This window comes from Sinohyriopsis cumingii, chromosome 3 (assembly GCF_028554795.1).
Source record: "Sinohyriopsis cumingii isolate HCF-2022 chromosome 3, ASM2855479v2, whole genome shotgun sequence".
NCBI classification, from domain to species: domain Eukaryota; kingdom Metazoa; phylum Mollusca; class Bivalvia; order Unionida; family Unionidae; genus Sinohyriopsis; species Sinohyriopsis cumingii.
Genome location: NC_142963.1, coordinates 26,971,749 through 26,996,822, shown reverse-complemented (window position 1 = coordinate 26,996,822; position 25,074 = coordinate 26,971,749). Strand labels below are relative to the sequence as shown.

Sequence of the window (25,074 nt, the reverse complement as noted above, 5' to 3'; positions counted from 1 at the left end):
TCGATATATCAGTGAATACAAGCTAAAATGGATTTCTGTTTCCTGATCATACCTTATCTGATGGAGCTTATTTAATCACATATCACTATACACGTAACAGTGGTTTAATGGTTAAATTCTATGTGGTAAAATTTAAAAAAACAAGAAAATAGCACACTATAGAGAATAAAAAACATAATTTTAGATACTAACAGCTTTTTTCTCATTTGAATATTCATTCTTGATAAACAGCAAAACACTTTAAGGAGCATTATTATTTTTGGAATTTTATCATCAAAACATAAACAGGTTGTTAGGAAAGAAGAAAATTAATTACAGAAACCAATGAACATAATTCTCTGAAATTCTGAAAAAAAGAAAATTCAGATATCAGTGCACAATTTTAAACCATGAACCATTGTTTGCTGTTATTTTTAAGATAATTTTGTGTGTTGGTTTTTGTATTTTTACCAGTAACTTCCAATAGTGTGCTCATAATTAATTTTATTAAGTAATTATACAGGTTTTGAGATACAGTTATATATTGGTGAATCCAATAATCTATGATGCAAAGGTAAGTGATCACAAGGCCTGTTATTTACTCAACAGCATTATGAATCCTCCACAAGAAATATGGCTCTAAAAAGAAGCAGACCTTAAGAATGTAATAATCTTATTGCAGATGTCAGCTGGACAACTTAGTGACTTGCATTGATGTTACTCATGCCATTGCAACTTTTGCTTTCTTGTATATTTAGTTTGCTTTATTCACATAGTAACCATTCGGTTGGGGGAAAATTTTGCTATGATAGCACAGTATTAACAAGCAGGAAACAGGATCACATGAAAAAGATACCATAAAACATGTAACGAATAATATGAGTCAGAGAGAAAGTTACAACATTATGCAGCAAATTCAATAACCAGAAAAAAAAAGAGTAAAGCAAAATTTTATTTGTAACTTGGAAAATATTGATGAAATTGGTGTAAACTCGAAAGATCATTGGAAACTTGTGTGTTATTTTGCTATAGAAAAGTTGCCAACTTCAAAAGCTCTTCTCAGGTGAGTGAATGTGAATGGGTAATTATGTGCATTTTCCTGATGCCAAAAAAGCAAAATGACAATTCCTTTTTTGCTGCTACACTGAAGGTTGATTATACCAATTTCAATCTACTATATACACTTAAAAACTAATAACAAACTTAATATATTAATAAGAGAACAAGACCTGTTTGATGTAATCCACACATTACCCATTCACAAAGCGTGTGGTGTAAATAAAACAAAAACCACATGCTCAAAGAAATGGTCTGTCCATAGTTAAATCGCTGTATTCTGGTCAACATGTCTCTTGCTAAAACTGTTCCCATATTTTGTGCAATTAAAGATGCATCTTAAAAGGAAAGTATAAATAAATATTAAACTGACAAACATAACTAGAATTCTCAGTAAAAGATGTATCCCTGCACTTGCCTATCTTGACCTCCACCCTGAAGTTAAGAGCTGTAGGTGGTGACGTGGTTAGAATGCTAGACTTGAAAGCATTAAAGGATGGGTTCAAATCCTACACCACTGGATCAGCCTGGGTCATGTACCCTGTGGTGTTCTTCCCTCAGTACACAAAATTACTAGTGTTGCTATGCTGTAAAGGACAAAACCAAACCAAATCCAACCCAAATGGTAAAACTGCACCAAGGGCAAATATAAGATTCTGTCTTTCCATGCCCAGTAGGCATTTACACGGCAATACTGTTGGGATCGCAATAGTTTCCATGCTATAAACCAGAAGCCCCTTTTGAGGTAATGGGATGCCATGGCAACTATCAGCTGCCTGTATAAATCTGGCTTTGTCCTGTTTAGTAGGTGTATATATGTTTATGGGTGTTGATTTCATTAGCTTCCAAGATATTATGTGCGCTAAGTCCCTAGGGATAGGAATGGGTCATAGGGTCAGTGCTAGTTACATGTATAGATTTGCTTTTTGATGCCCAGTAAGTGGATATTGAGGTTTCAAAACAAAAAGGATGAAATCATAATTTTGCTGTTAACTGTTTCATTTTCGATATAAATAAAAACTGCACTGTATAGTGTCTAAATTTTACAGCTCATTTCTTATATTAACTATGAAGATATGATGATTAAACGATTTCTTTAATGCCGTTGTAATTCTGGTTACATTGTAGATTTGCAGTAAATTTGCTCTTAGATTATGGACATATGGTTTCTTCAGAAACTACTGTAACTTGTGATACAACCGTTTTGCACTAAATCAAGAAAATTTTGGTCACTGAAAACAATTGTATATAAAGTCAAACAGTTCTTTTATACTTATTTTTGTATAAAGCCTGATAGCAGAAGTCTTGTGGGAGGAGAAACTTTGTGTTATCTTCTCCTTGCCAACCTGCCTGTGAAATTTAAGGCACATAGCTGCTCTAGTTCACCTCATCACATAATGTTGTTGCTGCTGAGGTGTATCTGCTTTTTGCCAATGACCTTACCATCTCTGGAGCAACCCCTGATGAGGTTTAGATGCAATAGAAGCTTGCAAGGAGACCTGAAGTAACAACTTCTGTGTTATCCCGCTTTTTCACCTCCTCAATGCAGCCACCAATCAACAGGAGTCACAAGGCAGAGAGAGTGCAGTGTCGCTGCATGGTGAGGTTTGACAGAAGATCACAAAGGAGCATCTCTTCTTGTCACATCAAGATTGCAAGAAGCTGTTAGGGAATTCTCCTTCCTGTGGTAAGTTGGCTTGTTGACTATACTGGTGGATTCCCAAGTGTGGTCACTCCCTGCCTTTTCAACTACATGAAAGTCCAACAGGGAGGAAGTTCTCACAAAAATCATCACCAAATTTGATGTGGCATTAAACACATCTCTGCCCACCTTATAACAAATGGCAGCAGGCATGTTAATAGAATGACTTACATATGTGAGGGACAAAACAGAAATTTGAAAAAATGTGGTTTAGTTTATTATATCAAATCTAATTATTGTAAGAATAACTAGAAACAAGGATCAAGGACAAAATCAGTAGAGTCACTTGTCATAGGTGAACACTGCAGCAATGCGATACATTCCATCATTCCCAATTAGACAATGGTATCACAAAAGAGGACAACATTTGGAAAAGGAAGGTGAAGGAGGCATTTGAAATACAACAGCAGTGACCAACATTAAACAGGGACTATAGGCTTGAATTGCTAACCATCAACACCAGTCTTTTCATATCACATGACCATTACAAGTCACACAACATTAGTCGCTAATGAAGGCTGTGCGATATTGCCAAAAATTTCAAATTCTTATGATATTTATGCTCTGAATATGGAGATTTACTAATGTTAACAGCAGTTAACCTTTACCTAAATGAGACACATCCAAGTGGTATGCATTGGCATGTGACTTAAACCAGTTAGGTAAACTAGTTGCTGGCAAATGACTTGCCAACAACGCAGGGATGAGATCAAAACTCCAAAATTATGGTCACAATCCACACCCATAAAACTATCATGAAGCCAAGTTTCATGTGTATAGTTTCCAAATTAAAGAGTTCAAGGACATTACACATGACTGCTGTATGCCTCTCTATCTACTTTTCCATCCAGACTTTACCACAATATCTTTGCACATCATTTAAAGTAGAGAGATAGTTATTGCTTGTATATAATAAAAAATATTGATTGCCTTTAGCTGTGCTTGCATTTACTATATTAATATAATGATACTAACAACACTATCCTTTACAAAGGTTTGGGTTTTTATGGCACTACACACTACTGCCTGTATAATGCCAAGGAAATGGGAGTTAGGTTCCTTTCATAAGGACAAAATCAGGCAGCTGACCCAAGCTGGCCTGAGTGGATATCGAACCTGTGATATCTGGACTAAGAAACTGATACTCTACCTACTGAATTAGCAAGGCTTCCTTCCTCTAAGGGGCCTGGGCATGGTCTACAATACTAGACTTTAATGACCCCAGACATATCACATGTCTGTGTGGGCTTGAGCATGGGCTCACCCAAAGCAGTTATGTGAGAAAGCTTGCCAGTAGCTTTCCATGGGATGTGGTTCTTCCTAGCTTTTCCCAGGTTTTTCCACCACTCCACTGCCATGTATAGCTTATCATTGCTGAAAAATGGTGTTAAACCCACAAAACCAAACAAACCTTTCTTTTAGAAAAAAAAACAAACAAACAAAAAAAAACACATTTATACTCATTTATTCAGGTTCATCATTTCACGTGCTATTTTTTTATCTACATAGATTATGTATCAAATAACGAACATTTTCATTATAGATTTACAGAGATTACATAAAAAAATTAGCATCATACTTATTTTATACTTAACTGATATACTTGTGAATTACTTAATTCAGACATACACAGCTTATGGTAATCCTCTCCTTTTAGAGTTGTAACATTTCTTAGATATGCACTGTCTTTAAAAGTCAAGAATTAGTTACATGATTCAAGATACTGCCATAAGAATAATCGTTCCATATCTCCTTGAATATACATCTGTAATGAATAGTCATTATTCCCTCTGGCTGTCATTTTACCAGACTTACTGCCAATATGCTCATTTCATGATGAATCTGGTTCTCCACTGGGACGAAGAAGAAGAAGAGAAGATACTCAATTGGCTAATAAACCGCCCTCTATTGGCAAGGTGAGGCCATTAAGACTAGCAGCTTGGTCACTCAGAAGAAAAAGGATTGCATTGACAACATCATCAACATCTGCAATGCAATACATAAACATAAATATATGCAATGTGAAATATGTAAGTAAAACTTACCTTCCAGTAAGATCTGAGTCTAACAAATGAAGATCCATTTGTCTACCTCAAAAGTCTCTAGAAATAAAGCATACAATAAAAACACTACCAGTGACCTTTGTTGGGAACTGAGTTAAAATACATAACTGATTATAAATTTCTGCAAAGTGATTGATAATAAATTAACAGTTAGTTTTCCAATAACTGTAATATCTCACTGAGGATATTCAAATAGGTTTAAGTACAAAACTGCTTCAGAAATGAATATCGTCAACATTTATTTGAGAAATCATAAATAAAACTGGTTATTTCGCTTAAAGTCATCAACACCAAAAAAAAAAACCATTAGTACAGCACCACCAGTGAGCCTGATCTTGATGTGAATACACCATGCAAAAAATCCACTATTAGTGATATATATTTACGAGGCTGGAATATAATATGCAAAATATCTTCTTGTAGTGATACATATGTACAAAATTTGAATACAGAATGCACATTTACCCAATAGCAGTCATGGATGAGTGTGAACTTTGAAGGAATGATGACTGGATGGATTTGAATTTTATGTCTCGAACTTTTTACAAAAGTATGTGGAGAAGGCAATGCAATTCATCCAGAATAACAAATGGCTGACTAACATGGCTTCAATGTGTTCCTGTTCCAGTTTTGTTTTACAGCCAAGCTGATATTAAAATGCTGCAAAAACCAGCACACCTGTAATTACCCCTGAGGAAGACTGGTGTATTCAAGCATATAAACAGCTGTCAGCTGTAAAGACTAACTTGCAGATTGGGTGAAAATCTGTGTTTAAAGTTAAAAAGCAACTTAAGTCTACTTACCTACAAATTTTCCGAGAGGGATTCTGGCAAGAAGTGGTCCTGATTTACTCGGATCACTCCAAGCCATGCGGCCCATGTCTGTCATCACCACCGTAGGATTCACAGCGTTGACTCGTATCTAAACAAAGTCAATATCATACATGTAATACTATACTTACAGGCAGAGTGACTTGTATCTAAACATAGTAAATGTCATACCATACTTACAGGCAGAGTAACTCATATCTAAACATAGTATCATAAATGTCATAACATACTTACAGGCAGAGTGACTTGTATCTAAACATAGTATCATAAATGTCGTAAAATACTTACAGGTAGAGTGTGGGTTCGGCCAATGTGGGTATGTGAGAAAGCTTGCCAGTAGCTTCTCGTGGGTCGGTGGTTCTTTCCGGGGTTTTCTTCAGCTAAATGATTTGGTTGGTTAAACAAGGTTCAGTCTATAACATAGTAGGGTTCTATGGACCATAACCACCCAGGGCCTCTGCTAGGCTTCACATCAGGAGATAACTGTGAAAGAATTTTGAATGTTGCACTATATTTTACTGACTGGCAAAAGTTGCTGGCGACAAATATTTATGAAGTAAGGTTTAAATTTTTCATTCATATAAGCAACTCTGGTGTTTTCACTATCTGTGTCAGTCAGTGGATCATGTCGGTAGATGATGAATAAGACGTTATTCAAACATGATTGCAGCTAACTGCAAGTTGTCAGTTTGTTCTGAGAAGCAATTAAACGTGATTAAAAGGAAATAAGGAATGACCAGGGGATATACCCTATTGTTGAACAGGTCGGCAAACAGATTTTGTGTCATTTGCATGTGTTGTTAATTTGCGTTTATTGCAAACTGTGAGCGTGAGATCAACTTGGAATTGCTTAGTATTTTAGGGATTATTTACTTAGATAACACGTTTCTGTGGTCTTAACTGAGTAACACAGGATGCCACTCATCCACTGTAAAAGGCCCAAGTTGCTTATATCAATGAGAATTTAAAAATTCACTTTATAAAACAAGTCTGTATCAAGCACAAAGAATATGGCTAATCTAGCTCTGAAAAACAAAGATTTATATCCACTAGCATCTGAGGCAGCTACCAGATTACTTGTTGCCTCTATTTCTACTGCAGATTGTAAGAGGGGGTTCAGTCACCAGAATCTGTCATGAAGACAAACTTATGAAATTCTATGGGTATATCTACTCTGAAGAATTTAATAAGAATTCAATTGATGGGCCCAGTGTTGAGAATTTTGATTTCAGGAAGACATTTAAGAAATGGTCTGGGGAAAAAAAACATGTCAGTTGGAGCAATAATTAGGAACAGTCAAACCTGTCAGGAGCTGTCCATCCATGGGAAAAAGGCCAATTTGGTCTTTGTAAACAGGGTCCATTGTTAAAAATTTGTTTCTGAACAAATATCATGCACTGAATGGTATTATTAATATTGTTGTTATTATTATTATTATTATTATTAGAGAATAGCATAATTTCCGTTTCAAAGAATTTTTCATATATTTATCAGTCATATATTCTGATGGGTTTTCATTCATAATTTTATTCAAGCTTTTCTTTTGTCAATTTTTCCTGCAGTACATTCTTACTTATACTGACAGCTATTTGCTGGAGTTTCAGAAGGTAACAGACCATGGCAAAATATCAATATTGTCAACCCAGTCACTAACAGGTCACTTAGTTCAAAGAATTATGATGCCTTTTAAGTTGAAACACTGTTCTCATTATATATTTACTATAAAATGTGCACAAGTTTTCATCATCAGTTCCGTGCTCTTGCAGAATTTAGCAAAGACTTCCTTGAAAATTTTGAACTAACAGAATATCTTTTTGATATAGTGATTGTAGTGTTGGTCAATTATTTATTCTTGAGTTAAAAAAGAGCAACCTAATGATTAAATATGCCTATTAACATTTTTATTTCCAGACATGATTTTGGTATTCCACAAAAAAAAGCTGACAATTTGAAAGGGGAGGGGTTTGAGGTCCTCAAGCAATGGGGTGTTATGGGGCAGTGCCCCCGATCCAGGGGGCCAAAAGCCCCCCAGCCAAAAACGCATTTTACAATCATAAAAAACTGCTCCTGGGGCAGCTTATGATCATAATATATAACAAAATAATCATGTGAAAAACTACAAAATTTTTCAACTTGACTTTAATAATTTTACAATATTTATTGTCACATGAATTTGTACTCCAATACCGTTGATGCTTAAGTTATTTCATGTGCATGTCAGTGTTCACATCGTAATTAAGTCATAATAATTTCTCAATTTCTGCAGCAAATATATTATACATCTCTCTTTTCATAACAAATCTGTAAAAAAAACCACCCAAGTACATCAACTATATACAAATAATCCCATACATTGACTTTTCTTTTACTCCAATGGGCACAACCTGTTGATATTCCAGTCAAGCTCTTTTGGCGGCTTTGGCAAAGATTTGTTTAGCCTTCCTTTCTGACTGACTTTTTTGGCTCAATGTGCTTTCATTTCTTTTCCTTCTCAATGAGCGCCTTTTTCCTTTCAAGCTGGTGTCTGTATTGGCAATATGCAGTGCACATTTTCTGACAGAGGGCTACATCTGTTCTCTCATGCAAAAAATCTTTCTTACAGTAATTAACTGCACTTTTTCCAGATGCCTTCTGAGCTACAATTTTTCCGTATGCAGCTTCTTTTGTAGGTGCTGTTCCAAACTCTTCCAACTGCGATTAACATAGAGCAGAGGTAACAAAATGCTGGTCCTCTAGCATTCAGTTTTCTTTTAAACTGACCAACTAAATTTCCATCGATTTTTCGCTCCAGCCATTCCCACTTCCATATGTTTTTTAAACCTTTATCTAATATTCTCGCGTCATGGTCTCTCTCAACAACTTGGGACGCCATTTTTTTGCAAGCATGCTTCTTCTTTCCATTGCCATCAGTTTCCATTACATGAAGATTCACTGGATGAATTTAAACTTTTGACCAATCAGAATACTCTTTAAGAGTTGTGGGCTAAAAAATATATGGAACAAATACCTTACAAGGGTGTTTGCAGAATTGGACCGAACAGACCGTTTTTAAAAAACCAGATCTGAGATGAAAAAAAAGAGAGGCAATATAGCAAGAAAAATCGGATCCAAGTCAGGAGAAAAGCGGAATTCTGCTTTAAAACGGAGAAAAATCATGTCTGTATTTCAAATGTGGATGGATATTACATGAAGCTCTGGTATGAACATTGTGACCATCTGTTTTACTCACAACACAATGCATTGTGTGCATATGATTTTACGCAGACTTTTCCATGCAATTATAATTCTTTAGCAGTATTTTTTATTTAATTTAAATTATAATATTTGGAATCAGCTCATTTGACAGAAATGAGAAGTGTTTGAAAGCTGAATTTGATTTTCTGCATTACAGACAAATTATAGGAAGTGCTCAACACAATCTTGATCCTCAGACTAGTTACAGAAATTGCTGAATAGGCCAAATTTGAAAACTAAAGCAAATTCAGGGTAGAATTGGTTCTCTTTTCATGCACCCGACCACCACCAGAGTGACTATTACACAATAATTTACCTCAAGTATTTACCCCAACAACAAATTTCTTAGTAATAATGTGGTTTTCTTCAAATTCTTGAAAATGTACCTTTATTGACAGGTTTAGCCTCTATAGTACAAATTCAAATAAGAAAAACATAATTTTTTCATCTTCCCTGATGAAGTTTGAAATTTTGAAGGGAATTTTGATTAAACTTTGTGAAGATAATTGGCAAAAAAGTACAGTAAATGTACAGTAAAAGTACAGTAAATGTAGCTTCACAAAAAGGTGCATTTATTTTGTGCACATGTATCACCATTATCACCTTATGTGGCCCCAGTTCAAGGGCCATAACCTGTGTCAAGCTGTCAACAGCTCCTTTGGATGAGCAATAGGCAGCATGATCTCTAAGGCCTATCTTTGATGCAATGCTGGACACGTTGACAATAGCTCCACCATTCCCTCGCTCCACCATACCTTTTGCTACTATCTAAAATACAAGACAGATGGTAATTTTCATAAATTCATTGCAAAAATTTGTAATTTTTATCCCAGTAACCAATTAGCAAACCAAAGTCTATAGCCTGAAGTTTAAAGTTCCCCAGCTTAATTTGGTTTCCATGACATGACTTGCCCAGGATTACCTGTCTTTCCCAAAATGAAATGCCAATCCATTGCAGGTTAACATGCCAAATCATCATAGTACTTCGTTATGCTACCAATCCCTTTTATTTAGCTTTTCATTGTCATTGTGGCCAGTTTCTCTAGTGTACCTACTAAAATCAAAGTTGTATGGCATATGGTAGTAATTACTCTACAATGACTCCTGGTGGCAAGTTGCCATATATATTTGTATAGTGTCTAGGGCAACTGCAAACTGCACAGACCCAAAACTGCCATTGCATAATGTGGTACAGATCTAGGTTTATACAGTTTGTTAGGAATAATCAGTAGAACAAACAGCATAGACTCTGATTTGCCAACGTATCATGTGATGGCAGATAAGGGTCTATATTGTTTCCAGCTGGACTCAACTTATAAGCAATTATACATGTTACCCATCCAAAGCTGGGTTGACTGAAACAACTGATGTCTTGCTCAGAGAAACAAAAGAAATAATGAAACTTTAACCTGTTACATACTTATCCCCCCAAATCCACAATGCCCAACAATAAGCCACTGTTATCTTACCTTTTTAGGAGGCAATATCAAGACTTGCCAATTCTTGTCAATGAATGAATTCATGAAAAATGCCAAATATTAATACCAATAAATCTTAATCAAGGTAGAAGGCTACTAAAACATTTAATATTCAGACATTATTCAATTTAAAGTAACTGAAAACTGGAGTGCAGTAAGTACCTTAAAAGTAAAAATGTTTGGGGTCACCAAACTAGATCTATAATATAGCCACCACTGTACTATTACACTGTTTATCAGATTTTACACTGGATTCAGTGTGGTTGTTTGCCCTCAATGTAATATTTTCAAACTATTTTTGAAAGCAACATGCTTTAGACCATTTTAAGGCATGTCATAAAATGACCTGTCTTATTAAAGTCAATTTAGAGTTTGATTTTCAATTTAATATGCATTTGTTTCTGTATGTAATTATTTTCTGTCAAGAACTTAAAGGTTTACAAAAATAATTTTTGTTTGATTTATTGTTGTCATTATTCCGTCCATGAACTGGTCATTTTTTTCTAAGGATACATCTACCTTAAAAAGATACTTGGTTATTACTGAAGTAAATAAAACATATGTAAATCATCTTTTAGTTATATAAACCTGCCTGAATATACTTTTAGTGTTAATACAGAAAATTGCCAGGACATTCTTCTTGTGTAAATACAGAAAACTGCCAGGATATTATTCAATATATAGGAAAAGTCTTTTTGTTTAAAAATCATCCCATCCCTGGAATGTTCTCTCTAGCAAGTTTTTCGCTGCACTTGTCAAAACATTAATCCCTGAAAACATGTTCTTATAGGAATCTGAGAACAAGTTGCACTCAGTTGGAAATGCCTGGGCTCCCATTTAAATCAAGATGTTGGCCCGTACTGGCTGTAGAGTATGTAATTGGTATATCCAGGGCTCAAAATTAGCAGTAGTCCGCTAGCCCGAGGCTAGTAGATTTCCTGTTGGTCTAGTAACTTTCATAATGTTAATAGTCTGATGGGCTAGTCAGTTTCGGTTATCAATAGTCAGCGTTTGTTTATGCCATTTCCTAATAAAGACTTGACTTAGCAGATGTTCTGTAGGATCAAAGCAGTGGCCATTGTAAACACAGCCATACAATATTAGCATGAGAAGATGAAGTCAATTTCTGCCTCGGAAATGTGTGTTTCTATAAGAAGCCATCCAATTTTGTGCATTTAATTTAACAGCGGCAATTATGGTTCCGTCATTAACAATGGAAGTTTGGTAATTGATCCTAATTAATCTGATAAAGAATTAAATGAAAAATGATGTGGTATCACACTTTATTCACTCAACAACAGTAGCAAGCTACAAAGCGGTATAACACACAAAAGAACACGGCAAAAATTATTCAAAGAAATCAGTTTTCATGTTTAAGTTTTTTTTTTTGCTTGCTAGCCAAATGCTCCAACAGTCACAAACGGGAAATTGCATATTTTATATTTGCATCGAAATAATTATAAAAATTAGATAAATTTATTATGATTATGTTACTGACACATCTTTTCCATACAACTACTTTTTCTATGATGATAAGAATAGTTTTTATATTTTTTCCCTTACAATGAACAAATAACTGAATACATGTGGAGATATGCAAGCAGAATGCCGTACATCTGTTGAGAATTAAAATCTCTGAGCATGGACATCTAAGATTTTAAAATTTTCCACCTTATTATTAATTTCAACAATACACTGAGGTCCGATTAATTAGGAACAATCACCAAACATACACTATTAATGATAAGACCGTAACTGGAGCTGTTAAATACAACGCGCCGAGTCAGATGGCTTCGTTTGATGGGAACTCACCTTTTCCAAGCTGAAACTAACGTTATCTTCTGATGCTTATATTTTAGAACAGTGTTTACAATAGCCACTGCTTTGATCCTGCAGAACATCTGCTGAAGTCAAGTCTTTATCAGGAACAGGCCATTTAATTTAAGTGGGGAGGGGGGGCAAAGGCACATGTTTCTTGCTTTGACTTTCTTATTATAAAGGATACTGCAGTTCTTTTTCTTACTTTAAATAATTTGCATCAGCTAAACTGTAACATCCGATATTTCAAAACGAGGCACAATTCCCTCCTTAAAAGACAGGCAAAATGTGGCATTTTACAGAAGGTGTTAGCCACGAGAAAAAAGGAAAAGCTGAAAGAAAATGACATAAAAGAGAGGAATAATTCTTAGGATAGAGAAAAGCATAATCGAACATTTCAGAAGACATGGACAAAAGACAGGGAATGGCTGAATTATAATGAGGAAAAGAACGTTATGCTGTGTAACTGGTGTACGGAATTCGCAAAGCAAAAACAGAGAAAACATTCAGTTTTGTTGATCAAACTTTAAAATTGAATCAGTAAACGTACATAAAAGGGTACGTTTGTTACTACTGTTTATTTATTTTTATCCATATTATGTTAATTTGTCCATATTATTTTAATGCTAGATTTTCATCACAAGTTAATTTTATTATCAGCTTCCTTCACAGAAACGAGCTATATCAGATGCACACTTGGAAAGGCCAAAGGTATCTTGAAAATAATGAGAGAACCTGCTATGTTGAAATTAATGCTGTTCATGACAGATGTTATATCACTTCTGTCCAAACTGTCATTAATACTGCAAGACATAGTGCTTCAGTTGCTGACATCAAGCAGAAGCTGGATGCACCTATTTCCATTTTAAAGTACAAATTCAAGTATTTTTAGTTAATTTATCTTCCTCATCTGCAGACTGTTACATTCATTACTTATTTGAATCATACTGAGCAGATTATATGCAAGATTAATTTTACGGTTTGTCTTATCCTAAGAGGGGTTTCTCAGAGATGAAAATGGAGAAGAGTAACTGGAGATCATGTTTGCGACCTTGGGTTCTGGCCGACCTACTCTTTATAATGTTCCATGCAAATGACATTCCAACATATGAGTCATCACCAGCAATACATTTGCGGAATATTTCAGGGGGACGGGTAAGGAGACCACAACAAACCCCACATGGACCCAGAGTGCAGGTGGAGGACGAGAAAGGAACCTGGATCCCTTTCTGGAATTGGATCCAGATTATCTTGAGAAACAAGAAATGTGAATCGACTGATTGTTAATTTGAAGCAGAATTTATAATTCTGTACTTCTGCATTACAAATGATAATGCTATTTATGAAATAAAATTGTTGTTAATTTCAATACAAGTGTGTGACATTGTTTTGTGGACAGGACTAGTAAAGAAATTTGTGTTAAATTCAAGCCTTGATATCCAATACAGCTCTCTCTGATTAATGTTGCTACTAGAGTGCTCTGGATCAGACTGGACGATTTCTATTATCTGATACTGAATACAATTTATGTTGTGGTCAGGTTGGTTAAAATGTTTAGATAATGGGGTCTCCTTATTACGGATATCTCTCACGTGTTCTTTTATTCTCACTTGGAATTTAAGTAGTTTGATAATAGCAGATCTTTCTGCATCAAGACCACAACAAATAAAAAATTAACCATCAATGGGTCATACATGAAGCAACATATAAACATCACCAATCTTTACAGCGATCCATAAATATTATGCATTTACCAGAGTCTTGTCAACAGTGTCAGAAAACATAAACGAAAGAAAAGAAGATCTCAGAAAACATAAGAATAAACGGCTCAGTTCAAAGGATGCCTCTTCTCCTGGACCCTAATTTTGGATTGGTGGGGATATGGATACAATTTTTTATCCATTCCAAGTACATCCTATTGTTTCTGATATTTTGACACCATGGAAATAAACTTAAAGGATTCTCTTTGAGGACATAACGAGTCCTACAACAGCCTAATGTCTATAGTGAAAATTTTACCCAATTAGGTCAATATCCCCCTAAACGGCTTTGGGAAACATTCATTAATCATGTGGACAGTGTCATAATCCCATCAGCATTGGCATTATACAAACAATATGATGCCCCAGCGGACACAAAAAACCCACAAATCTGTATAATACCATGAAGGTTCTATGTGTTTATTTACGCAATACAGGAAAACCAGAACTTGTAATTATAATAAATATTTCAAAATAGTTTTCTAGCCACTCCAGTTTTTACCATAATTTTTTAGGTAAAAACTTTGTTTGATTTTATGTTCTACCACTATTTAAGTTCACAATAATGTCATTCACAGTCTGATATACAGTACACCAGATGCAAGAACAGGTTGTGAAAATACAATCCCCCTAAAATGGTAGAAATCTAATATGATCCAAAAAGTGGCTGCACAAGTCCTTAGGGGATATATAAACTTCACACCAACAAGACACGGTGATTGCTTGAAAAAAATGGTTCAACAAGACCTATTCCCCCTGATGACAAAGATAATTCAACTGTTCAGGGACTGAGGGTGACTAAACCACCCCAGCAGCTGGGAGGGAACAACTCCACATCCTATCAGGCAGTACTTTCTCTGATAATCAGTTACACTTTAAAAGATGGCATATATTCAAAATACATAATTTTTTCTTTACCTGAGAAACATTGAACAAAGACTTGATGTTGACATCAAATATTCTGTAAGAATAAAAAGAATAACACTGACATCATTAACTCTATAACAATAGGCATCAGAAATACTTCTAACTAAAATAGCAAAATAACAGTATCCATTTATTTATTAATGTTAATTTATTTAACTTAAAATGCTTGTTTGCTTTTGAGACATTGTGAAAAGAATGATTTTCTAAACTAGAGCTAAAAAATTTATATAAAGGTTATATGAGCCATGCAGCTATCTTCAGCAATCTCCAGGCTTAAATATCATAAATCTGTTCTGCAACACTATTTAAGCTATCTTCATTAATGCCAAGGCCTAAAGGTCACCAATCTGATCTGACACAATATTTAAGCTATCTTCAATAATCCCAAGGCCTAAATGTCACCAATCTGTTCTGGCACAATATTTAAGCTATCTCCATTAATGGCAAGGCCTAAATATCACCAATCTGTTCTGGCACAATATTTAAGCTATCTCCATTAATGGCAAGGCCTAAATGTCACTAATCTGTTCTGGCACAATATTTAGCTATCTTCATTTATGCCAAGGCCTAAAGGTCACCAATCTGTTTTGGCACAATATCTTAGCTATCTTCAATAATCCCAATGCCTAAAGGTCACCAAAGTGATCTGACAATATTTAAGGTATCTCCATTAATGGCAAGGCCTAAAGGTCACCAATCAGTTCTGGCACAATATTTAGCTATCTTCATTTATAAATTTTGCAGGTAATCACAATACAAGGATAGCAATCCACATTTCCAGAAAACTGATAAGAAACTCTGTAGAAACAGTAAAAAGAAACTCAAAATTCATACAATTTTATTATATTTTCTGTAATTCATATTAAAGTTTACAGTATTTTTGAGTAATAAAGAACTATTCAAAAGAAAATTAATTCAAACTACTACCATAATTATGAAAAGACTTATGTTGATTGCTTGTCTTACTTGGCACTGAAGTAAGTTCACACCAAATCTGCAATATTCAGACATATTACATGTAATGTGGACTAAAAAATTTGTTTTGATAGGTATGTTACCTAAATAAATAAATAAAATAAATAAAATAATATCACTGGCTTTCATGGTACATGTTCTCACATCATGTAAAAGTATGCTTCAAATGGAATTTTCTGTCTCTTGATACTCAATTTACTGTTGAAGTCAAACTGATTTTGCATCACCCGATTCTGGCTGTTGCAAATACCATAGCTGGAGATAAGCTATCTAAGAAAAGGGCCAACTGAATGGTATGAATGCTCATTTCAGAGGTGGCTTTATTTTAATGCTGAGTGTGGCATATGCAAGACCAAACACCTATCCTGACAATTGGTATATTTATATAAAACCTTTCATAAAATGGGGAGTTAACAAGAATATTTTTGCATCTATGAGAGTCAAGGACCATCCAAATGGAAATGAGAAACCCTGAGTGAACAGACATAATCAAGAAAAGTCAGGCATGTAAACAAAGACAGAAAGATAAACCAATATAAAAGTCAGGCATGTAAACAGTCAAAGACAGGAAGATAAACCAATAGAAATGTCAGGCATGTAAAATTAAAGACAGAAAGATAAACCAATAGAAAAGTCAGGCATGTAAACTGTCAAAGACAGAAAGACAAACTAATAGAAAAGGTTACTTGTCCAAATCCTCTCTGGTAGTTTCTAGGAAGGAAGCAAGACAGGAAATCCCAGCATTGTTCACCAACAGATCAATATTTCCAACTTTCTCCATGGCTGCCCTGGTGGCTATCCAGTCTTGAAGGTCAACCTGGACTGTATGGACTCCAGGGACCTATGGATAGAGTTGGAACAACTGTGATAAATTACTAATACAATTTAACTTCTACAAGAAGGCATTAATTGTCAGATGTAGAAAACCATGGCACAAGTTTCTGAACCAAAAATATTGCCCATCTTACACCTTGTGACAATGGGGCATTCCACTCCTTTGAGTGGAGGGGAGGAAGCATGAGACAGATGGAACGGCAAACATATTATCCTTTTATTACAAGCTGTGACTATGGGACATATTCCATCCCTTTAAGTTTTGGGTAAGAAGAATGAGACAGAGACACAGATGTAATGGAAGATACAATATCCTTTTTTGTTCAAAAGTAGTGACTATGTAACATATGCCATCCCTTTGTGTGGATCTGAGGAAGCAAAAGACAAAGAAACAGATGGTATGGTTGATTCAATCGTCTTTGTTAAACCTTGTGACTAGGGGATATTCCACCACTTTGTGTGGACAGGAGGAAGCCTGAGGATTTTCTTTTTTTCCCTCAAACTTTATTTTCCAGTAATTTTCTATAAACCTATGAAAATGTAACTTATTTTCAATTGGTTTTTGGCGTCATGCACTGTACTGACTCCCCACTTGGGACCTCAAAACAATTTTTGAGTCTTCAAAACCACCAACACTGTTTGGGAATATGGCAGGCATGACTTGTTGTCACACATGATTAAAACAGAAACAAAACCTGTCTTGAAATTCCATCCTAAATGCTAAAAAATATGGTCTCTCAACACAAGTGGTCTATTAACAGAGATCATTACATTATATGACAAAAAAGATAAGATAGAGAATATGTTCATAAATAAAAGGTGATCTCTCAAAAACAAGTCTTTAATGACAGGTTTTAATTTACAATTATGCACTGTGTTTGAAAGTTTGTGTGTACCTCACTTTTCAGGCTATCCAGGTCAGACTGTGTCCTGCTAACCGCCACACATTCTGCACCACATTGTACCAGTTTCTTGACAATTTCTCGACCTATGCCTTGAAATGAAGCAAGAGTTGTTATAAACAGAATAAATAAATTTCAGATAAAAACATGTCCCATTTATCATTGAATATGGTCATTTTCTAAGCCTCTGTATGTATGACATGGACTGTTAGGTAATAAATACCCATAGATACACAGACCAGAGTTACAGCCCTGTATTTAAGTAATGGACTTGGGTATTCTAACTTAAATACACATCGATTTATAGATCAGAGTTACATCTAAGTATTTAAGACTGTTAGGTGTTGTATTCTAAATAACCATAGATAAATAGAATTGAGTTACATCCCTGTATTTAAGTAATGGACCATTAAGTATCCTAACTTAAATACCCATAGATATATAGAACAGAGTTACATCCCAGTATTTAAGTAACTGACTGTTAGGTATTGTATTCTAAATACCCACAGATATATAGACTGGAGTTAACATCCCTGTATTTAAGTAATGGACCATTAAGTATCCTAACCTAAATACCCATAGATACACTATATACATTGCAGTTACATCCTTGTATTCAAGTAATGGACTGTTCAGTATCCTAACCCAAATACCAATAGATATATAGACTGGAGTTAAATCCCTGTATTTAAGTAATGGACTGTTCAGTATCCTAACCCAAATACCCATAGATATATAGACTGGAGTTAAATCCCTGTATTCAAGTAATGGACTGTTCAGTATCCTAACCCAAATACCAATAGATATAGAGACTGGAGTTAAATCCCTGTATTTAAGTAATGGACTGTTCAGTATCCTAACCCAAATACCCATAGATATATAGACTGGAGTTAAATCCCTGTATTCAAGTAATGGACTGTTCAGTATCCTAACCCAAATACCAATAGATATAGAGACTGGAGTTAAATCCCTGTATTTAAGTAATGGACTGTTCAGTATCCTAACCCAAATACCCATAGATATATAGACTGGAGTTAAATCCCTGTATTTAAGTAATGGACTGTTCAGTATCCTAACCCAAATACCCATAGATATATAGACTGGAGTTAAATCCCTGTATTTAAGTAATGGACTGTTCAGTATCCTAACCCAAATACCCATAGATATATAGACTGGAGTTAAATCCCTGTATTTAAGTAATGGACTGTTCAGTATCCTAACCCAAATACCCATAGATATATAGACTGGAGTTAAATCCCTGTATTTAAGTAATGGACTGTTCAGTATCCTAACCCAAATACCCATAGATATATAGACTGGAGTTAAATCCCTGTATTTAAGTAATGGACCAATAGGTATCATAATCTAAATATCCATAGATATTTGAGTTACATCCCTCCACTTCATAGGTCACCAGATGAAAATAATGGATTATCAGTCTGATTAATGATTGTATATGTAAATTGTTAGAAAAGTGAGAAATGCATAAAGGTCATTTCTCTTTGACTTGTGAACTACTCCATTACTATAAGGGACCTATGGTAGCTTAGTTTGTAGAGTATCTGACTCGCAATGCAAGGGTTACAGCTTTGATACTTGCTAAGATTCGCCTGGGTCAGGTACCTTGGTGTGTCATTGGGAATGGCACTTAGCTCCCATTTTCTCTGCATGATATAGTGAATAATGTGTTTAAAGTGCCATTAACAGAAAACAAAATTTTAAAAGAAAATATCTTCATTAAAACACCATTCTTGTTATAAGGTAGGCATTGTCATGGATCTCATTTCATTATATGGTAGTGTATTTATAAATCTACTTCAATATAAGGCAGTCTCATTTTTAGGGCCATATACTCCATGGCTTGCATGAACAGTATTATAATGAGTACTGTACCATGTCCTTCATTATAAAGCAGTCTCATTATAGGGCAGTATACTCCATGACTCCCATGGACAGCATTATAGTATATAGTATATAAACAATATTTTATCACACATTATGAAAATATATCTTTACTTATTTAATAATTACATTGCTTAATTATTTTTCATAAATAATTTAATACTTATACAACAAATGGTCTCTAAAACCTATGAAGTTCTTCAAGGTCTGAAGAAACAAAACACAGTGAGTTACAAAGAGTCATTGATTCATGTACATGTAGTAAAGTCTGCACTAAATATCTTTTAGAATTCAGTTTATGTAGCTTGACTTGTGGTTAGTTTTATATTCAACTCTTGAAGTACAACAACCATGTAGGACTCATGGTACTAATTCAGCTCCCACAGTAAACCTATGCAAACACCACGATATTAAAAAATCAATAACCTAAAATTTCTGAGTGCTCATGATCAAACCTATATTTATCAGTATAGATGAAACCTGGATGTCAGTTTCTGTGTAGAGGAAATTATATGAGCCGCAGCATTTTCTGGACCTGCATGTGTTTGAAACATGTGCTTTCAATTCCGCACCAAAAAGTCAGGTGCTAATTTTAGTAATGTATGTTCCAAACTCAAGACTGTTAAAGAACTGAAATTCCATCAATAAAATAATGTCTCTAATTTTTTTTCACTTAAAACTAGGATAATCTCTCAAAAGATTCTTTTTCCTTAAACATAACTTACATTATTAACCAATCCTGGTCAGCCAAACCCATGTATACTCCATTTTATGTTCACCCATTTCCAGGCTGGTTCCCATTTTTTCATATCATTAGTACTGTGTGTCCTGTAGACCAGATTTCAAAATAAAATAACCTTTCAATAGCTAGTATTTTTAGTTTGATACAAAAAAAGAACTCTTTTGTGTAGAGAAGCTGATATGGTGTAGTGAGTGGCTTCTGTGGGAGACACATCCAAAGCTACGAATAACTGCTGATTACACAGAAGATCCAGTCGTGATATAGTCCTGTGTCCATCTACAAACTACTCTATTAGGAAACTTGCTACATTTTCCCGTTACTTTTAACTGGGAGGGGTATTTGGGATATATTTTCTGCACAAAATCTATGTTCTAAATACATTTAAATTCAATAGATTTATATTTATTAAGTAATCTATTTGGGTTTCTTTCCAAAAAAGGTTTCCCTGAACAACTGACAAGTTATTTTTCTTTTCGATAGAACAAAACTTCAAAGACCACTGTTGTGGGACTCACCATACAGTCATTTGAGACAACATACTTAATACAAATATCAACTTTATGATAAAATGCAACCAACTCTGTTAAGAGACAGTAGTTTACTGGTAGAAGAGATGGTTTCTCGGCTAATCATACTGTATTATATAGGTGTTTCTCACTAATTATTTCTACATATTAATTAATGTATTGTGAATGTTCATGACTGTCCATCAGTCTGCCAGACATTTTGTCTGTTTATCTATCCATCCATCATTGTATTATCCATGTAACCTGAAATCCAAAAAGACCAATTAAGGCCAGCAGATCATAGTTGGTATTACGTTTCAGGAGGATGAAGAGATGATAATTAAGGTCTCAGATGCTGGATGTAGCCACATTGTCAGGAAGTGGTGGGGTGTGTGTGTCAAATGACACAATTTCATAGAACTCTTCCTTGTAACTGGTGTATCCAGAAAACAAACAATAACAACAGAGGTTCTGAATGCTGAATGTAAATGTACATGTGTGAGTAACTGGGGATGGGGGTAGGATTGGGGGAGGTACTGAGAGATTTTGAAATGCAGATATGTGATGGCCTCCATTTCTATTTTCACTTGGTAATGATTGCAAGTTTGCAGACACTGACCTATTTTGATGGGTCATGTCCATCTGTCCATCCATCATAGCATCTGTTCATCAATGCACCCTTCAACGTTTTCATTGTAACTTGAGTTTCATCTATGACGTTTTCGTAGATGACAACAAAGGTTATGGATCATGAATGCTACCCCCATGGAAGGATGAGAGGGGGGACCAAATCTCAAACTGTCAAGTATTTGGAATGATTATTGGGACGATTTTATAACAACACGTGGTTTTAAATTATATTTAAAAAATCAGCTTATAGTAGTATGTTATGTATTTGTTTTCTGTAATTTCACATTATGTGTGTCTGATCTGAAACATTAGGGGGCACTCCAACTGATTGCTTAAATAATGATAAAATATTATTTTTTTTATGTCACTGAGGAATTGACCCATTTGTTTCTCAGCTGAAGATAATGTAGGGAGAGCCCTAAACAGTGAAACCCCCTAAAACCAGGTTCTTGGGACTCAATTTTAATTTCAACCTTGAGAGGTTTTCAGGTTAATGAGGGCTATGCAAATGTGAAGGAAAAAAATTCTAAGCACGTTTGTGATATTATGACTCTATGGTCTAAAAATAAGTAACAGAAATGAGTGAGAAGCAACAAGCTTTATAAAATTCAACAATTTTTTTTTCTTCTACTGAATATGAAGTGAAAATGTAAAAACAAAGGAACTTATGGTATTGCAAATTCAATCCAAAATAATCCTAGAATTACAGGCACAAGTCCTAATAATTAAAGTTCTGAATAAACCTTATTGAAAATCCAAATTAAATCCAATGCTGAAGGTGTTGATGTGCCTGTGGTGGCCTGTATAATGCTGATGTACCAACAGTCTTTTGTTGGCTCACAATAATACAATCCAAGAATATATCTTATTTGAAATTTCAGTATAAATTCACATCTCTATTTCCAAGAATGTAATTATTTGAAGAGCACTTTGCATTTCCAGAGAAAAATCACTTGGATTAAAAATTTTCAATAAATAAAATTCCAACCCAAATGAACTTCTGGACACAATAAGAACACAACTGACTCTGCTAAGATCTTAAAGCAGGATGACTAATTTTCAAATAACAAGATTTATATTTTAAACTAAGAAAGAGACCTAAGATCATGGTCAAAAGTACATTGTTCATAGTTATAATTAGAAAGTACATCAACAAAGTTACAAGAAAACATGACAATCAACTCATAGCCTAGCTAAAAAAAATACAATGTCCCTGACTCAGCTTAAGATAATGACCCTCACCCCCGAGAGAAAAAAAGTTGTTTACCAGAACTGTCACTGATTTTGGACAAGGTCAGCCACTAGATACACTGTTTCATTATCCACAGCAGGTAATGAAATAATAATATTAAAAAACTAAAATAGTAACAAAATATACATAACAGTGATGAGAGAGAATATAATCATGATGGAACATCTTTGTTTATATGGTGCAAAAATTAAGAAAGCTGTTTCTTTTTAACATTTAATAAAAGTAGCTGAACATTGTTTCCATCTGAAAACCCTCTTGAAACCTCTCCTTTCACTGACAACATTTCAACAGAAAGTGCATGGAAAAAAGAGTTTGGTCTCGCCACAATTAAATACCTTTAGTGTATAATTTCTGGTATTCATTTTGCCCTTATTTCCTTCGACACAGGTTTTGGCACAGATTCATACTCTCTGATCAGACTAATTTTAGTTCAGTCCTATGACACTTAGCTGGTCATTCTGATATCTTGACATGTGAATGAATGACAATCATGGCTACATAAATACATTTGTAATGATTTTTCTCCCTAGAAAATCAATTTAGTGAATTTTTAGGAATACTGTTTTGTTGGCCTTCTTTGGCAAAGAACCAAAAGCAAGGCTGCAAAAGAGGCCTAGTTTATCAAGCCAAAGTATTTTATCAAAAATAAAAAAAAAATCTATTAATCATGTATACAATTAAATAGCACCAATCCCAATTATAAACAGACATAATCTTTCTGAAATGGCTTATCTTCAAGCTTTTAATTATTAATAATTTACCTTAAACCCCAGCTAATTTTCATGAGGCAAAGACTTCAGATTAGCCAGTAGCTGTGTCAGCACATGTCAAGTACTGTTTTAACCTTGAGTGCCAATGGGACATTTTCTCACCGATGATCCTACATAAATATTTGTTGTGCAAAATCTATAATATATAGCTCTGCATGAGAATTTTGCAGCTAAAAATACATTTCCAAATCTGAAGCGAGTTTGTTTTACTTTTTTTTTCAGTGTGAAATTGAAATTTGGGACTAAAATTTGTTATATTTTTTGGACTCATGTGGTTTTGGTTTACTGGGATACAATTTATATATATATATATATATATATATATATATATATATATATATATATATATATCTATCTACTATCTGGTTTTACCCAATGATAGACACCACATTGTCAATATTATACACCAATGGTGGTTTCCTGGGACTTCTTGTCCCATAGCAAAATCGGTCCAAGGTCCACTAACATCCTCTACTCATAATTAAATCTGCACATTACATACATGACCTATTGCCAGGTCAGTCCATGCTTGATAGCAGTGAAGCTAGTTATCAATCAATTTATAAAACAAAGACAAAAGGTTTAAATTCTATTTGGTCAAAGACTGGATTTCATGCAAGTTTTACATGTCTACATATTCAGTCTCCCTCCAACTCCACCTTTTATGAACAAAAGATATCACTACTGTCATTATGAACAAAATTTGGGAGCCAATAACAAAAACTTATTGTAACATATCTGTATTATAATGATTTGTTGCCATAAGTTACAGGAATCACAGTCGAGTCCATGCTGCTTTGAAGTTACAACTAGGGAACACTCTACACAGTGGTCAGTACCCAATGATACATTGATAAGATCATATATATACACACATAAATACAATGTGTTCATTAATGTTATAAGTACAAGGATTTTCCACAAAACAGGAGGGGTCTTATATATTTTTTTTTACTTCAAAAATGTTTATTGATTTACTGAATGCAGGCAGGTGCTAGCAGCAAAGTTGATACAAAAATATGAGGCAATCAGTGGGGTTTTTATTTTTTATTTTACTCAGTCCATTTACAAAAGGTCAGTGTTTCTCACTTTTTGATTTTATGGCATTCTTTTGTTTAATCCTCAAACATGTGCATTCTACAACAGTTTACTGTGCTGTTTATTTATTATTGTTAACTGAACACATCAATGTTGCATACTCATTAACGATTAATTAATTTGTAAATAAGATTTTTTTAATAACAAATATTTATTGTTCAATAACATGAAGTATTACACAACCATACAAGATTTTAGGTAAAGATCACACGTTTTTTTGGGTGGGGTTGGGGTTGTGAATGTGATTTCTGAATTAATTTTATATGGACCAAATCTGGGCCCGACTTTGCTATGGATCGATTCCGCAATTTTGGGGTGGGAAGGGACAGATGAAACTCGTAATACAAGTCGTATTAATTTTATGTGCCCGGCTGGTTATAACTTATAGGCAGAGGATGGCTAGTCACCCTGGTGGTGCACCTAAAGGTCTCTTTTATTTCTAATAAGTTACCCCAGGGACTGAATCATATAAACACCTTTTCCAGCCCCAGTCACTAATGCCCTTTTGGATGCAAATCGAATGTCCATTGTATTATGATATATTTCAACTAAGCCTTAGGCAGTGCGTTATAAAGTTGGGAAGCTCTTCGACATGGAAATCATAATTGCAACATCA

At 34.5% G+C, this 25,074-nt stretch overlaps 1 protein-coding gene across 1 annotated transcript; it reads right to left on the bottom strand.

Moving 5' to 3' along the window:
• Nucleotides 1-4,186: 4,186 nt before the first annotated feature.
• LOC149802586 (L-xylulose reductase-like) lies at nucleotides 4,187-25,057 on the bottom strand. The gene is made up of 7 exons (XM_089951865.1): nucleotides 24,935-25,057; nucleotides 17,553-17,650; nucleotides 16,509-16,663; nucleotides 14,839-14,881; nucleotides 9,468-9,632; nucleotides 5,604-5,721; nucleotides 4,187-4,723 (listed from the first exon to the last, which is right to left on the bottom strand). The coding sequence occupies exons 1-7, from the start codon at nucleotides 24,984-24,986 to the stop codon at nucleotides 4,620-4,622; spliced, it is 735 nt and encodes a 244-aa protein (XP_089807991.1). The 5' UTR covers nucleotides 24,987-25,057; the 3' UTR covers nucleotides 4,187-4,619.
• Nucleotides 25,058-25,074: the final 17 nt, after the last annotated feature.